The 15,695-nt window shown below is 46.9% G+C and overlaps 1 protein-coding gene across 1 annotated transcript in view; it reads left to right on the top strand.

The window, feature by feature from the left end:
- Window positions 1-1,365: 1,365 nt before the first annotated feature.
- The window catches only part of TMEM132A (transmembrane protein 132A), a 29,723-nt gene continuing 15,393 nt past the window's right edge, over window positions 1,366-15,695 (top strand). The window contains exons 1-5 of the mRNA XM_072131112.1: window positions 1,366-1,639; window positions 10,860-11,077; window positions 11,784-11,990; window positions 14,113-14,414; window positions 14,494-14,637. Coding sequence (XP_071987213.1) covers window positions 1,582-1,639; window positions 10,860-11,077; window positions 11,784-11,990; window positions 14,113-14,414; window positions 14,494-14,637 — 929 coding nt within the window. The 5' untranslated portion in view covers window positions 1,366-1,581. The remainder of the gene's footprint in view (window positions 1,640-10,859; window positions 11,078-11,783; window positions 11,991-14,112; window positions 14,415-14,493; window positions 14,638-15,695) is intronic.

Raw genomic sequence — 15,695 nt, forward strand, 5'->3', positions numbered from 1 at the left:
GACTCCCCGCACAGCGCATTATACACGGACAATGCACTTACATGCACCAGGAAGAAGAAGGTGAACTCCAGGGACCTGAGCGGGGAAGCGACACATGCAGGATATCGGGGGCAGGATCTTAGTGACTCCCCGCACAGCGCATTATACACGGACAATGCACTTACATGCACCAGGAAGAAGAAGGTGAACTCCAGGGACCTGAGCGGGGAAGCGACACATGCAGGATATCGGGGGCAGGATCTTAGTGACTCCCCGCACAGCGCATTATACACGGACAATGCACTTACATGCACCAGGAAGAAGAAGGTGAACTCCGGGGACCTGAGCGGGGAAGCGACACATGCAGGATATCGGGTGCAGGATCTTAGTGACTCCCCGCACAGCACATTATACACGGACAATGCACTTACATGCACCAGGAAGAAGAAGGTGAACTCCGGGGACCTGAGCGGGGAAGTGACACATGCAGGATATCGGGCGCAGGATCTTAGTGACTCCCCGCACAGCGCATTATGCACGGACAATGCACTTACATGCACCAGGAAGAAGAAGGTGAACTCCGGGGACCTGAGCGGGGAAGCGACACATGCAGGATATCGGGCGCACAATCTTAGTGACTCCCCGCACAGCGCATTATACACGGACAATGCACTTACATGCACCAGGAAGAAGAAGGTGAACTCCAGGGACCTGAGCAGGGAAGCGACACATGCAGGATATCGGGCGCAGGATCTTAGTGACTCCCTGCACAGCGCATTATACACGGACAATGCACTTACATGCACCAGGAAGAAGAAGGTGAACTCCGGGGACCTGAGCAGGGAAACGACACACGCAGGATATCGGGGGCACGATCTTAGTGACTCCTCGCACAGCGCATTATACACGGACAATGCACTTACATGCACCAGGAAGAAGAAGGTGAACTCCGGGGACCTGAGCGGGGAAGTGACACATGCAGGATATCGGGGGCAGGATCTTAGTGACTCCCCGCACAGCACATTATACACGGACAATGCACTTACATGCACCTGGAAGAAGAAGGTGAACTCCGGGGACCTGAGCGGGGAAGCGACACATGCAGGATAAAGTGTCAACATGGTGTTAAATGCAAACTAAATGCAATGTGTGAGCGCAGCCTTAGAAAATCCACTGAAAAAGCTAAAATGCAAATATGATGCGTTTTTCAAGGATGCAAAAACGCAAAGAATAAAACGCCACGTGTGGCATGGCCCTGAGGCAAGTCCCCATTGTGTATGGCCCATCAGGCAGGTGCAGGGTGTGAGGAGACTGTCAGGCAGGTGGGGGATGGGCAGGAGACTGTCAGGCAGGTGGGGGATGGGCGGGTCCTGTGTCTCCCTCCTCCCCCTCCCGCCCTCTTTTGTCTCTTGTTGCCTTTGTCGGATGTGAAGAGACAATTTGTAGTCGCCGCAGGAATGGTGACATCTGCCTCCTGCCCGCGGGTCACCTCTCTGCCCGGGGTGTAGCGCCCCCGCCCGAGCACTGTGTGCACTGACACGCCCGGCCGCCCATCATGACACCCGGAGCCCGCCGCGTGTGAGGAGACGCCCGGAGCGCAGGATGGACGCGGTGACCCGGCCGCCGCTGCTGCTGCTGCACCTCCTGAGCTTGGCACAAGGTACGCGCCGGCTTCTGTCTGTGGATCCGTGTTACGGCGTGTGGTGTGTCCCAGGGACCTACAGATGCACCCGGCAGCGCCCACATTTATTATTGTATGGGAGACAAGCGCCTACATCTTATCCTATAGCAATCCGCAAGATCCATAGGGTCCTCACCCTGTCCATGGGGTCCTCATCCCTGTCCATGGGGTCCTCATCCCTGTCCATGGGGTCCTCATCCCGGTCCATGGGGTCCTCATCCCTGTCCATGGGGTCCTCATCCCTGTCCATGGGGTCCTCATCCCTGTCCATGGGGTCCTCATCCCTGTCCATGGGGTCCTCATCCCTGTCCATGGGGTCCTCATCCCTGTCCATGGGGTCCTCATCCCTGTCCATGGGGTCCTCATCCCTGTCCATGGGGTCCTCATCCCTGTCCATGGGGTCCTCATCCCTGTCCATGGGGTCCTCATCCCTGTCCATGGGGTCCTCATCCCTGTCCATGGGGTCCTCATCCCTGTCCATGGGGTCCTCATCCCTGTCCATGGGGTCCTCATCCCTGTCCATGGGGTCCTCATCCCGGTCCATGGGGTCCTCATCCATGGGGTCCTGATCCATAGGGTCCCCGGTGATAGACCTTCTGTAGAGACCATTGAAAGTATCATTCCTGAGAATATAATAGGGTCACAGGACATCATAGAGCATCAGTGTACAGTACCATCGCTACAATGACATACAAAGGGGTCGGGGCAGTTACCGGTCAGTAGGTAAATGCATTGTGTCATATCTAGTTATATACTGTCCCAGCGTGTAGAGCGTATACAGAAGGCAAGCACCATGTGTGTATATATATATATATATATATATATATATACCTCTAGATAAACCGCCAATAGCCATGGAATAAATCTCTCATAGAACAGGCACAGTATATATATATATCAGCGTATGAGACCGAGATCACTCAGAAATGTACAGGGAATAACCTGGTGCCATAAGTCCCGTATCTATGTGGCCAGAAATTTCCGTGACAATCACAGGCGCCTCGTTCAAATATCTGACCCTTTGCTGTACAGTTTTATTAAAGGGGTTGTCCGAGACTTCTTAAAAAAAAAAATAAAAGGTGTCTGAGAGGAGCTGCTTATAAAAATAAAGCTATACTTACCTTCCAGCACCCTCTGGGTGTCCTGCACTGCTGCCGCTCCGGGCGCCATGTAAATAAACATGGCCGCCGGAGTTCTGGACTCAGCTTCCGGCCGGCCGTGACCAGCCGCGCCCACCCGTCCCTATTCACAGCATTGTATATGCTGGACGGATGGGTGTGGGGTCCGGCCGGAAGTTGAATCCAGCAGAGGGCGCCGGAAGGTAAGTATATCTTTATTTTTATAAGCAGCCCCCTCCCGGCCACCTTTTGTTTTTTAAGAAGTCTCGGACAACCCCTTTAAATGTGACAGGTTCTCCTAGAGCCTTATAAAAGCAAATTAAGTCGGGGCCCATCCTGTGGATTGCTAATCAGTGGGGGTCTCAGTGATGGGACCCCCACTGATCGCTAGAACAGAGGTGCAGTGTACCCCAGTTTAACCCCTTGTAGCACCACCAAGTTGGCCGGAGCATCTGCTTGCGCATGACCTGAGCTGCGCTGGAGCTGACAGAGAATGCGGAGTGCAGCACTTAGCGTGGGAAACGCTCTTTCTTTTAGCTAAAAATAGTTTCCCTCACATCCCCATAAAATCAACTTTATGTTATCCTACCTGGTATCAGAGGGGGCGCGTGCTGCTCGGCCAGCCCCTCCCATCTACTCCTCCCCATGTCATATGCCTCATCATCATTCAGCAATGTCGTGTGACCAGGGTGATGTTACCTAAGGTCTTTTACCTTGTAACATTTGCAAAGTCTACCCCATGTATGTATCTGATCACATGAAATTCATGTGATCAGATATATAGAAGAGGTAGATGCAAATGTCTTGTTAAAGAACCTTAGATGACCTCACCCTGGACACATGACACGGAGTCCTCAACGATGTCTCAGACTTCCACTAAGGCTCCCTGTACACAGCTTTTTATACTTCTAATAGTAAGTAAACAGAGTTTTATGGGGGAGATTTATCACTGCCAGGCATAGAAGTAGTGAAATAATGGCAGCAGTGAAGGGGGCGGGCGCAGGGCGTTCCCACCGCGGGTCTGCGTTCCATTGAAAAACCAGTGAACTTTCCGCTGCAGTTACAGGCGGGTGTCATCTGTGTTATGCAGCCGACACCCGCCGTGATGGATGGGTGAGTCTATGAGGATGAGGGGGGGACACAAGAGCTTACAGTCTATGAGGATGAGGGGGGACACAAGAGCTTACAGTCTATGAGGATGAGGGGGGACCCAAGAGCTTACAGTCTATGAGGATGAGGGGGGACACAAGAGCTTACAGTCTATGAGGATGAGGGTGACACAAGAGCTTACAGTCTATGAGGATGAGGGGGGACACAAGAGCTTACAGTCTATGAGGATGAGGGGGGACACAAGAGCTTACAGTCTATGAGGATGAGGGGAGGACACGAGAGCTTACAGTCTATGAGGATGAGGGGGGACACAAGAGCTTACAGTCTATGACGATGATGGGGGACACAAGAGCTTACAGTCTATGAGGATGAGGGGGGGACACAAGAGCTTACAGTCTATGAGGATGAGGGGGGGACACGAGCTTACAGTCTATGAGGATGAGGGGGGGACACAAGAGCTTACAGTCTATGAGGATGAGGGGGGGACACGAGCTTACAGTCTATGAGGATGAGGGGGGGACACAAGAGCTTACAGTCTATGAGGATGAAGGGGGGACACAAGAGCTTACAGTCTATGAGGATGAGGGGGGGACACAAGAGCTTACAGTCTATGAGGATGAGGGGGGGACACAAGAGCTTACAGTCTATGAGGATGAGGGGGGGACACAAGAGCTTACAGTCTATGAGGATGAGGGGGGGACACAAGAGGTTGAAAATTGTCCAGCCCATTCTTTAGAAAGGGAACAGTATAAAATTTAATAAATAAAAATTCTGCTGCTTGAACCAGCCATCAGCCGCATCTTATTTACATGGTCCAAGGTGAAAGTGACTGCGGAGAAGCCTGGAGCTCGGTATATATCAGCTGTTTGCTGGATAACAGACGGGAGATAGGACATAGGATAGGTTAGTAAAGAGGTGACATTTCATGCAGTTAGTGATGTGATGGGCTGCTTAGAGAGATGGGTTTTAAGAGCAGGTTTGAAGCTTTGGGGGTGTGGTATTAGTTTGATAGTCCGGGGAAGGACATTCCAGAGAATTGGTGCAGCTCGGGAGAAGTGTTAATGTATGACAGCAATGTAATCGGGCAAATCTCTTCTTAGATTTTCTATTGCATTTCAAAATGCCGCATGTCAATCATAGTTTTCTTTATAAAGTATTTATTTGTTTGTGTTAATCAGCAGGTTAATGAGTATTCCAGGATTCTTTTATTCATTATCACTTGTCCTTAGAATAGGACGTCAATATCGGATCAATGGGAACACCTGACCCCACCCCAAAGAAAGGCGCTGATCATTGTGTTGTATTGCAGCCCAGTCTCTTTAGGGACTGGTCTGTAAACGATACATAACCCCATGATGCTTGTTACTTATTACATTCCTTTCAAAGGAAACGCATATGTGATCGGGACAAGCCAATCCTCGTTGTGTTTGAACTGTGTTTCGAAATACAATGCAATGTGTGAACTCCAGGGGTGTAACTACAGCGGCAGCAGCTGCTATGGGGCCCACGGCGGCAGGGGGCCCGTCCTGCAGAGTCTTCTGTTGGGTGTAAGCTTACACGAGTCGGTGTAAACTATGGTCCTGCCATACCACCATGTTGGGCTCCTTGCCTCCAGCCTAGGGGTCACCGCATGCTGTGTAAATCCTTCCCGTTCATGGCGGACGACACTGGCTCCTCCCCGTTGTCCCTGGGTGCCGTGAATAACGCGACCACCACATAGTATTGATGACGATAATCTATTAAGAACAGTTAGAAATACGTGAAATGCAGAAGATATTGTGGAACATAAATCAATCCTAGAGGATGGGGGTCATAAAGCCAAAAAGAAAAGGGTTTTTCCAAATAACCAGACACTCAAGGATATTATCCAGGCAGAATGGAACAACCCGGAAAATCAAGCTTACGTTTCTACGGAATTTGGGAATACGCTTCACTTTGATGCCCAAAGAGACTGAGACATAAGAACGAATGCCCAAGGGAGATGTTTAACGATCTGAAGTTGTGAAAAAGACGGAGCGTCCATTGGAAGATGTTACCAGTTATCTGACCCAAAGGCTCGTAAATATGAGTCTCCTCACGAAGATATGGGAATCCGCCATGTTTAATATGAAATGGAATATGGAGAGAGTGACGCACTGGCTGGATGTACTCGAACATCTCAAAGCAGACAAACATTTCTTACAGGCTTTTCCCCTTCCTGAATCTGTCACATGGTTTCTTGCAGACGCCATCTTGCGCTGTCTAATTCAGATCGCCGCGCCCTGTGGTTAAGACCGTGGGGAGGCAATAACTGATGAAATGCGAAACTATGAAAAATCCCAAAATGTTTGGAGTCAAACTGGATCATGTTTTAGAAAAAGGGGCTGACAAGAAAAAAGGATTCCCAGAAGTAAGAAGGGCCACAATGACTCCTTCCTTCTGGGGCCCTAGAGACACCCAGGACCAGCTTAAAGGAAGCGGGGGCGCTGAGGATTACTCTAAAGGAGCCAGAGGAAGACTCTTCCTGTTTTCCAATATTCAGTAACAAAACAAAAAACGGTGATGCCCGGGGGGGGGGGGGGGGGGGGTGACTTCTTTTTTTTCGTAATCATGGAAGAACGTCACACAGAACAAGTGGATTCTAAAAATCGTATCGGGCTATAATCTAGGATTCCGCTCCCCTTCCACCCCATATCGGGATCTACTCACAATGAATGTAATTGTACCTGTTCCAGTGGAAGAAAAAGGAAGGGTCATCCATTCCAGAGCTTTACCCTTCGGGATTTCATCCTCGCCAACAATCTTTACAAAGGTCATGGCGGAAGTCCCTACGTTCCCGAGGAGGACGGGTAGTAGTTCCCTGGACAATCTTCTTATTGCAGCTTTATTGATCGTCCAGAGAGACCGGACATTCTTAACCTTGAGACAACTAGGATTGTATCCAATCAGACAGAAGCTAACCTCATAGGCTGGGAGCCTTCTTCCTCGACACCTACCTGCAGGGTACATGGTCTCCCCAGATGAGAAGCCAATCTTAAAACTTAAGAGAACTGACAACGGTCTTGAATACTCTGAAAAGACTTCAGCTACAACCTAACATCAGGAAGGTGAAGGGTCTATCAGACAATATCACGACTGTCGTTACTTCGGTGCCAAGGAGACACTCGTTCCCTGACCTAATGGAAGTATCTGGGAAAATCTTCAACGGGGCATCTAGAGACCTTGACTGCAGCCTCACTCAGAGAATCAGAAAACAAAGTGGTGGACTTCCTACAAGGAGGCCACACCGGTTTTGCTAGTTTGTAAGGCAGACCCCTTACCATCAAGCTTGACTTTCAAGAAGCCTAATGACTTGATGTAAGATTAAAGCCAAACCAGTATATCCATTAGACACCAGTGTAGACGGCGCTGTTTTGACATGTTTGCATCTTTTCAGTACAGTGTAGGGAACTAGCTAGAGTGAGAGGCTTGTGTCTAGGGTCGGGAAGAGTTCTCCTTATGGAGAGTTTGCCAATTGAGGCTTCCTTGCAGACGTGTGGAGTCCCTACGCTGTACTGAAGAGACGTAACCATGTCCAAACAGTGCTCTCTACAGGTGGGAATGTTTTCCTTTTGGAATAGATATACTGGCTTGTAGGAGAGGAAGATGACGTCACACTGGAGTCATGAATAATTAACAGCATGGAGCACCGGATATCGCGTCCCCAACCTCCGGGCTGCTTTTTATTATTATTTTTTTTTCAGCGACATGTCAGCATTAAAGAGGACAAGCGCCGGAATCGGGATGAAGACTATAGGTAAGTATGTTTATTTTCATTTTACTTTATTTCAATGGCAGATATCCTTTAACCCCTTCAGGACCTAGCCAGTTAATAGCTTAAAGGCAACCTGTCACCAGGAGAGTCATTTTTAGCACACCCCCCCCCCCAGTCCCCACAGAGCATAGTACATACCAAAGGACATCTAATATCAGTTTTACTGATGGTAGACGTGTCCTACCAAGAAGTTCGTTTCTAAAAGTTCGTTAATTCCTAAATTAATTTGGAGCTCTCCGGCCATTCTACCAGAGCTCCACGTCTTATAATTTGTTCAGTCCCTCTGTTCCGTTACCTGCTCTATGCACTTGTATCGGAACGGGGGGAAGTGAATAAATTAAAAGTTGAGGTGCTCTGGTGGAGTAGTCGGAGTACCCCAGAAAATTGGCCTAATTTTTTAGGAAAAACTTCTTGGTAGGACACTTCTACCATCAGTAAGACCGATGTTTGATCTCCTTTAATAGATATGGGACTCTCTGCTGCAGGAGGTTCTGACGGCGGATACTTTGTACTTGTTTAGGAGCCGCCTGGATGACTTTCTGGAGAGCAATAAGATCACATTGTATGGGAATAAAACTTCTTATAAGTGGTTTCTTTTGATCCAGGGAGTTATTCTGACCGTCATATTAGGGGTCAGGAAGGAATTTTTTGCTACGGGGAGCCCAAGTTTAAGAATTATTAAAAATTATGAAAAAAAGTTTTAAAAAATTACATTGTTTCTCCTCCCTCCAACCCCCAGTTGGGGGGGGGGGGTTAGAGGGTCTGGCGTCACCCATAGTATGGACAGGGGTGTCTAGGGCCCGATTTCATAGTCTGCTCTGTAGGTTGACATTTCTGAGGAGACGATATAAGGTTGTGCACTCTTAATTTCATTAAAAATGAAAACTGCCATAATGTATAATTGTTAGTTCGATCTCTGCTGGTGTTGAATGTATTCCGCACACTCTACATCGATCATTCTGTACCAATTAATTTTATATTTTTGAGTTGGTCCATTTTATCACAACTCCGACCCCACCAAAATGACCCCACAGTCCACATACAGAGCTGCGCGGGGGCTTGTTTTCTGTGTAACAGATTGCACTTCATAGTGATGATATTGAAGATTCCGTGCCGTGTACTGGGAAGCGGGAAAAAAATTCCAAATGCAGTGAAAATGGTGAAAAACCGCATTTGCGCCGTTTTCTTGTGGGTTTGGATTTCATGGCTTTCGCTGTGCGCCCCAAGTGACAGGTCTACTTTATTTTTTGGGTTGGTGCGATCACAGGAATAACAAATTTGTACAGGTTTTATAATGTTTTCATACATTTACAAAAATTAAAACCTCCTGTACAAAAATATTTTGGGGGGATTTTGCCATCTTCTGGCGCTAATAACTTTTTTATACTTTGGTGCCCGGAGCTGTGGGTGGTGTCATTTTGTGCGACTTTTGATGCAGCTTTCATTGCTATAATTTTTAGGACTGTGCGGCCTTTTGATCACTTTACTCTTCATTCATTATAATGTGCAATTAGCACATTGTAATGAATGGGTTAAAACGAGACATCCTGGGCTCTTCGGAAGACCCGAGGCTGTCATGGTGACGGATCGGCGCTCCCTGATGACGTCACGGGGAGCGCCGATCCGTGGCTAGATGGCAGCACATGTATAAATGATCCGTTTGGTAGAGGGACGATCCCCCTCTTCTATTGTATCTTTAATGCTTCTCCCCCGGACGTCGCGCTTCATGGGACCGTGGGAGGGCGACCTGGGCTGCCAGTTCTCTTTGTCAAGATGGAGACACTGCTGCAAAACCATAAAGGTAGCCGATAGGTTTTGCTAATGGAAACCTTCCCGTAGATTGCTACATAGGGCTACTATATACCTGCCAAACCTGCTACTATGTATCTGCCCAACACTTGTCTCCGGGGCTGTAGCACCCTGGGTGACATATCTGCTGGCATTGCCCTATAGTCGCTTGTCTCTTCATCCGATCCCCATTGGGTACTGCTTTGTTTGCTGGAGGATATACCGGCAATGATCAGATACAAAGCCATCGACTAATTCAATTAATTGCACTGACAACTAGAAGACACATGGAAATCGCCCGACAAGTGGTTCTCAGATTATTTGGAGGAGAGTTTGTAGCAATTTTAGAAATTGTTTTATTGGATGGAATTCTTAATTAATTCAACATAACATTGTGCATATAATTCGCTATTCTCTGGAAAATTGATGCAGAATGAAGTTTAGGTTGGAGATGGAAGGACTCGTGTGCAGATTATTATGTTTGATTTTTGGTGTTTTAGAGAATTATCTTTACGACCTAAGTCAGTATTGTTTAATGATTAAATGATCGGTGTGACATATTATCTGAGAATATGAAATGTTTACAGTGTAAAGTGTTTTGCACTTTTTGATTAAAAATATAGTGTGTGTGTGTGTGGGGGGGGGGATTGTCACATTACTCCATCAGATTATTGGAGCAGACGGCTGCACATGACAGTTCTGCTCCATTAATCTCTATGGCGCTGGCGGAGATTGCTGAGCGCGGCGCTCCCTGATCTCTGTCAGCTCCATAGAGATTAATGGAGCAGAACGGTCATGTGCAGCCGTCTGCTCCGTTACTCTGACGGACCCCCCGTTCTCGCGATCTGTGGGAGTCTCGGCACGGAGACCCCCCCCCCCACTGATCAGCAAGTTAGGCCCTCTCCCATTATTAGGGCCTAACTTTAGTTCGTGTTAATAACCCTTTAATAAATCTTTCCTTCGTTTGTAGGGAATTAGACTGCCAACTGCCCCTCAGTCAGAATGTTATATCTGAGCTGCTATGGCTAATCCGTCTCTGTCTCCTCTGCTGGGAGTGTTAGCTGAGCCCATTCCTGCTCTCTCCCTGGCTGTAGTATGCTATATTTATGCTATAATCGTACTATATGGTAAACATCAGCTGTAAGTGAAGGGGTTAATGCCAGAGCTGTTTAACATAACACTGGGAGATTAGATGGAGCTCAGGTTAGGTCCTATCCGGTACCAGGACTAGCTGCTCGGGTCATCTCTGGGTGTGTTCTTGTGATCTGCTCCGTATTATGGAATATGGAATATTTGAGGGGATTTGTTCCTCCTGCTTCCCGCTGCTCTCACATATCGCTTGAATTTCTATAGAAAAGGTAATAATCTATTTGTATCTTTGTCTCTGCAGCCGCCAGCCATTCTCTGAATACTCCAATGTTACCAATAAACTTGGAGGTTAAAGATGTTCCCCAATACTTCCGCCTACAGAAAGCCGTATCGGGCGTGGATTCTGCGTTGCCGCAGAGTTTGTCGGTGCAGTCGCACAGTGAAACCTTTTTTATTCCACGTCTTGGGGCCCGGGAGCCGCATGTAAGGGCATCTCTTCAACACATCCAAAGTCAAGAGGTAAGATAGGGGCGTGTGGAAAACCCAACGAAGATTATATCCAAAATGTATACATGTGTATCAATGGAAATCTATCATTTACTTCTATGTATTGTGAATCAAACATACCGTATATATACTCGAGTATAAGCCGACCCGAGTATAAGCCCAGGCACGTAATTTTACCACCAAAAACCGGGAAAACCTATTGACTCGAATATAAGTCGAGGGTGGGAAATGCATTGGTCACAGTCTCCCAGTATATAGCCAACCAGCCCCCTATAGTATACAGCCGGGCCGGCCTGCCCCACCCATGTAGCGTACGGCCGGGCTGGCCTGCCCCAATGTGTACTATTCCTCGGCGTGCATTGTATGTGTCTCTTTCTGAGATGTCATAATTTTATATATTTTATGATTTTCATTTTTCGATAAAGATGATTATTTTTCATCGATTCTTCTGAAGCTGTGGTTTCTATTTCCGCTCTGTGTGCCAGAGGCCAGAGTTGGGAGATTTTGCCGCAGGCTTCCAGCTTGTGCACACATGATCTTGTCTGTGGGGCGTCTCATCTGCTGCTCCATGTCGGCCGTGGTCGTATCCAAGTGCCACAATTCACCGATTGCTAAGTGGAAATCGCTCCTCCGCAAATGTCGTTACTAAAAGAACTTGGCGAGAGGCTTTAACGGTTTTTCTTATTGTCTGATATGTGGTTTTGTTTCTTTGTTGCAGAGTATCCCGTGGGAAGTGCTGGGCGCTCGGGTGAAGGGTATTCAGAGTGAGCTTGTTGCTGCGGTTGTTACTCCCTCTGATCCCGTGGCTCGCGTATTATTTCACCGATCAGGGATTGATGAGCATTCAAAATTCTCCCTTGACCAGTGTGTGACCGTACAAGCCGAACATGAGAGCTTATCTGTTCAAGGATCCTGCCGAATACAAGTGAGTCGTCATTGTGTCTGTTTTCTAGGGTGTATTCTCACATTGTATTGCATTGTTAAGCTCTTGAAGGGGGGGGCACTTACAACAAACTTTACAAGGGTAAGTACATGACTCAAGTAGGGTCACCCATATTATCCTTATCCTAATAAAGTTTGTCTGTAGTTCACGGGAGCTCCAAGTCTTGTGACCCACCGACAGCTGGACTCGGGACGTAATGTGACTTACTGGATTCTGCTGCCTCCCAAAAGATGAGCGGGGCAGAGTAGTCATTATCCTCTGCACGCCTTTTGCAGTATAACCACCATCATATCGGGGGTGGGAGGGGCAAGTCAAAGGCTCGTCATTCCTCTAACCACTGATATTGGAGCGGTTATCATGGAGGGGGTTTACATTCTTTGTGGTACCTTCCATCCACTGGAAGCCCACGGGACACGGGACATCACAGGAGTTGCGTGACTCACAGATCCTTCATACTTCACAGAACGGAGCTGTGTAAGGTGTCATTTTTTGCGGGATGTTTTCCATGCTACAATATAGGGGCCTGTGTGACCTTTTTATCACTTTTTATTAACAGATTTAGGTGCAGCAAAATTACAGAAAAGTGGCAGTTCTGACATTTGAGCGCATTTTTCCATTACAGTGTTAAGCACTGGGAATTTTAGGACCCGCTGATATAAGCCGAGCTTTTATTACAAAAAAATGTGCTGAAAAACCCTAACTCAAGCTTTGTTCGAGTCAATGAAAACTCGTTTTTTTTTTTTTTACGGAAAGGTGGCTACACAGTTGTGTGTTTTTTTTTGTTTTTTTTTTATTTTATTTTATTTTATATTGATTCCTGTGTATTGGGGATTTTGGGAAATTTACTTGAAAAAAAATTAAAATTTAGCTTTTTTATTAGTACTGTAACGTGACCTGAACGAGTGATCATCTGATCACTTGTTCATACAAATGCACTGCAATGAGCATGTATTTCACCTGCCTAGGCTGACAGGCAGACCAGGGGCGGCTGTCCATCGGAGTAGACGGCACCCTGCCATGCGGTAGTGGGGGTGCCGGGAGGACGAGGGAGGTTCGTAGACCCCACAGTCAATGTTGTGACTGTGGGATCTAATGGGTTAAGAGTCTGGATGTAATTTTGGGTCACTGCACTTCCCTGCGCAGGGGACCCATGCAGAACTTAGGCTAGGCTGGTGGAAAAACCTTTGGGTGGGCACTAAGGGGTTAAAACCCCTCCCCGGTATAAAACATTGAATTTGTTTTAAATCAAGTAGTTTTTAATATTTTCAAACTTTTTTTTTTTTTTTTTTTTGTAACCGCACACGAAAGAAAATACATAGAAAAAAACATTCATGCATAACCCCCCCATCCCCCGCCCCAGAGAGGGTTGTCTCAATATCTGACCAACCATTAGATCCATCTCAGACGCGCTCACAATGTGCGGCACCAGATATACCAAGAGAGAGAGGCGGAGCTTAATTTGCAGGCCTAACCCAGGACTAACCCGCGCCATGGCGGCTAAGCCGGGTGTGAGGATCCATTTCCCACAATGTTTTATGAACTTCTTTATATGATTTCGTTTCAAATATCCAACAACAGGGAAGCGGCTCCAGAATAAATAGTGAGGTTTATTTCACCAGTGGAAAAGATACAACGTTTCAGCGATCTCTATGTAGCCATTTTCAAGTGAAATAAACCTCACTATGTATTCTGGAGCCGCTTCCCTGTTGTTGGGTTTTGTTGAGCCAGATTCCCTGAATCCTGCAGCCACATCGGATTACAATCCATACGACCCGGTGCCACTCCATCAACTACTTCTTCCTTGATCTCGTTTCAAATAAATGTACTTTTCCCTTCTAATTGCGTGATTTGTTTAACTAGTTCCTTGAATTTAGGAGGTGATGAAAGTGAAACATTTTAAATAACTGGATAAGAGTCTAATGAAGGTTTAGTTATTTGCACAATTGTCATTCAATGTTATGTCTATGTAGATATTCTATTAAAACAATTGGTATCATATTTTCTATGAATCGACCTATGAGGAAATTTAGTTTTTTTATAAATGTTACCTTTTTTTGTTTTAACCTGAAACTGAACTGTAACACATGATCTTCCACTTTTTCAGCTTCCTTTTGATGTTTGTGTTGTGGAGCTTCTTTTTTCTCCTCCTTGGTTTATGCACGCCTCAAGACATGTGAATGTGACCTTGAATTACTCCGTCTCTGAAGATTGCAAGTTCTCACATGAAGGATCGGAGACGGCAGGGATTGTACAAATGATGGGTGTCAGCTCTCCCAAGGTTCAGCATCTAAATGTGGGGGATTTTATGACGATCGCACTTCCGGACAAGGCTTTGTTACCTGGAGAGGTGTTCACCGCCTCTGTTAGCCTCAGACATAATTGGACACAACCTAGTTTTACTTTAAGGTGAGATAAACCCTATTCCTAATAAATATGTTCACTATAGTGTTCTGGATTTACCATATCATGCTTTGTCTATGTACAGGGTGCGCTGTCGCATCGGGCTGGAGCTCCTGTTTGCACGTTCTGCAGCACCAAACACTTGGGCGATAAAGACCGAGATCCAGAGAGGTGCAAAACACCACAGCGTAGCAGGACACTTGACACAAAGAGGATCTTTAGAGCGTAGGTGAGAACGCTCATTTATGTATTATTCTATTGTGAATACAAAGATTTACTTAAAGGGGGTATTCCGGGAATATGAGCATCTGATACTGAGTAATGCTATAAACAAACAACTACAACAAAAGTCAATGTCATTAATCACAAAAGCTTCAATAGTTTTGCTTTTATAATTCACAATGTTTTAAAATAGATCTAGTTATCTCCCAGATGGCCCTCACAGGATACTACAACTCCCATGAACCCTCAGGTCTCAGTAACAGCTCCTCCCTCTCACGTTCTGATCCACTGATGATGTAATAGACTGTCCTGCTGTGTTGTCATAGTAATGATGTGTAACTGCCATCACTGCACATTACCTCATAGAGATGGCATCTTGCCACAACACCGGCCATACTGGAAGTGTTACATACTTTACTGGTGTACCATGCGCCAACGCGTAATTAATCCTTCCTTATAGTAGCATGACCTGATCTGTGCTGACTGCCTCCATATACATCATCTTCCAGGCCCCTCCCTTTAAAGAGGAGCTGTCACCCAGAAATTGGGCACTAGGAGAGGTTACTAAAGTAAGCAGCTCCTAGTGCTTAAATGCTGCAGTTAGAATTATAGTGTTACCGGAAACCTCCGATAACACTAACACTACGGTGGAGTACAATGAAAATACCACTCAGACCTGCTCACTCCATAGGCCGGCGCTGACTGCCGCGCGTCATGCAACAGTCACCGCCCTTTAAACCCGCCCACAGTCCCGCCCCCTCATACGATTGACACTTGTGATACAGCAGAGATTAATAGGTTACTGCTCAAATTGTCACGTTAGCACTTGGCAATATAAAAGTGGATTTTGGTTGTAGTTTGGGCACTTTGTCTCCAAAAGGTTCGCCATCGCTGGCCTAGTACATTTCATAACTGTTAGGTTCAGGTCCTAACCCTCCCACATCCTATCAGATCCTAACCCCCCCTCTATGACGTTGGCTCACCGGGCAGCTAACCTCTTGTGTGCGCGGTGAGCCCTAAACCCTCGCTACACCCGCACGCCTGGTTGTCGGCGCTTGTCTACGA

Source organism: Engystomops pustulosus, chromosome 11 (assembly GCF_040894005.1).
Source record: "Engystomops pustulosus chromosome 11, aEngPut4.maternal, whole genome shotgun sequence".
Taxonomy (NCBI): Eukaryota; Metazoa; Chordata; class Amphibia; order Anura; family Leptodactylidae; genus Engystomops; species Engystomops pustulosus.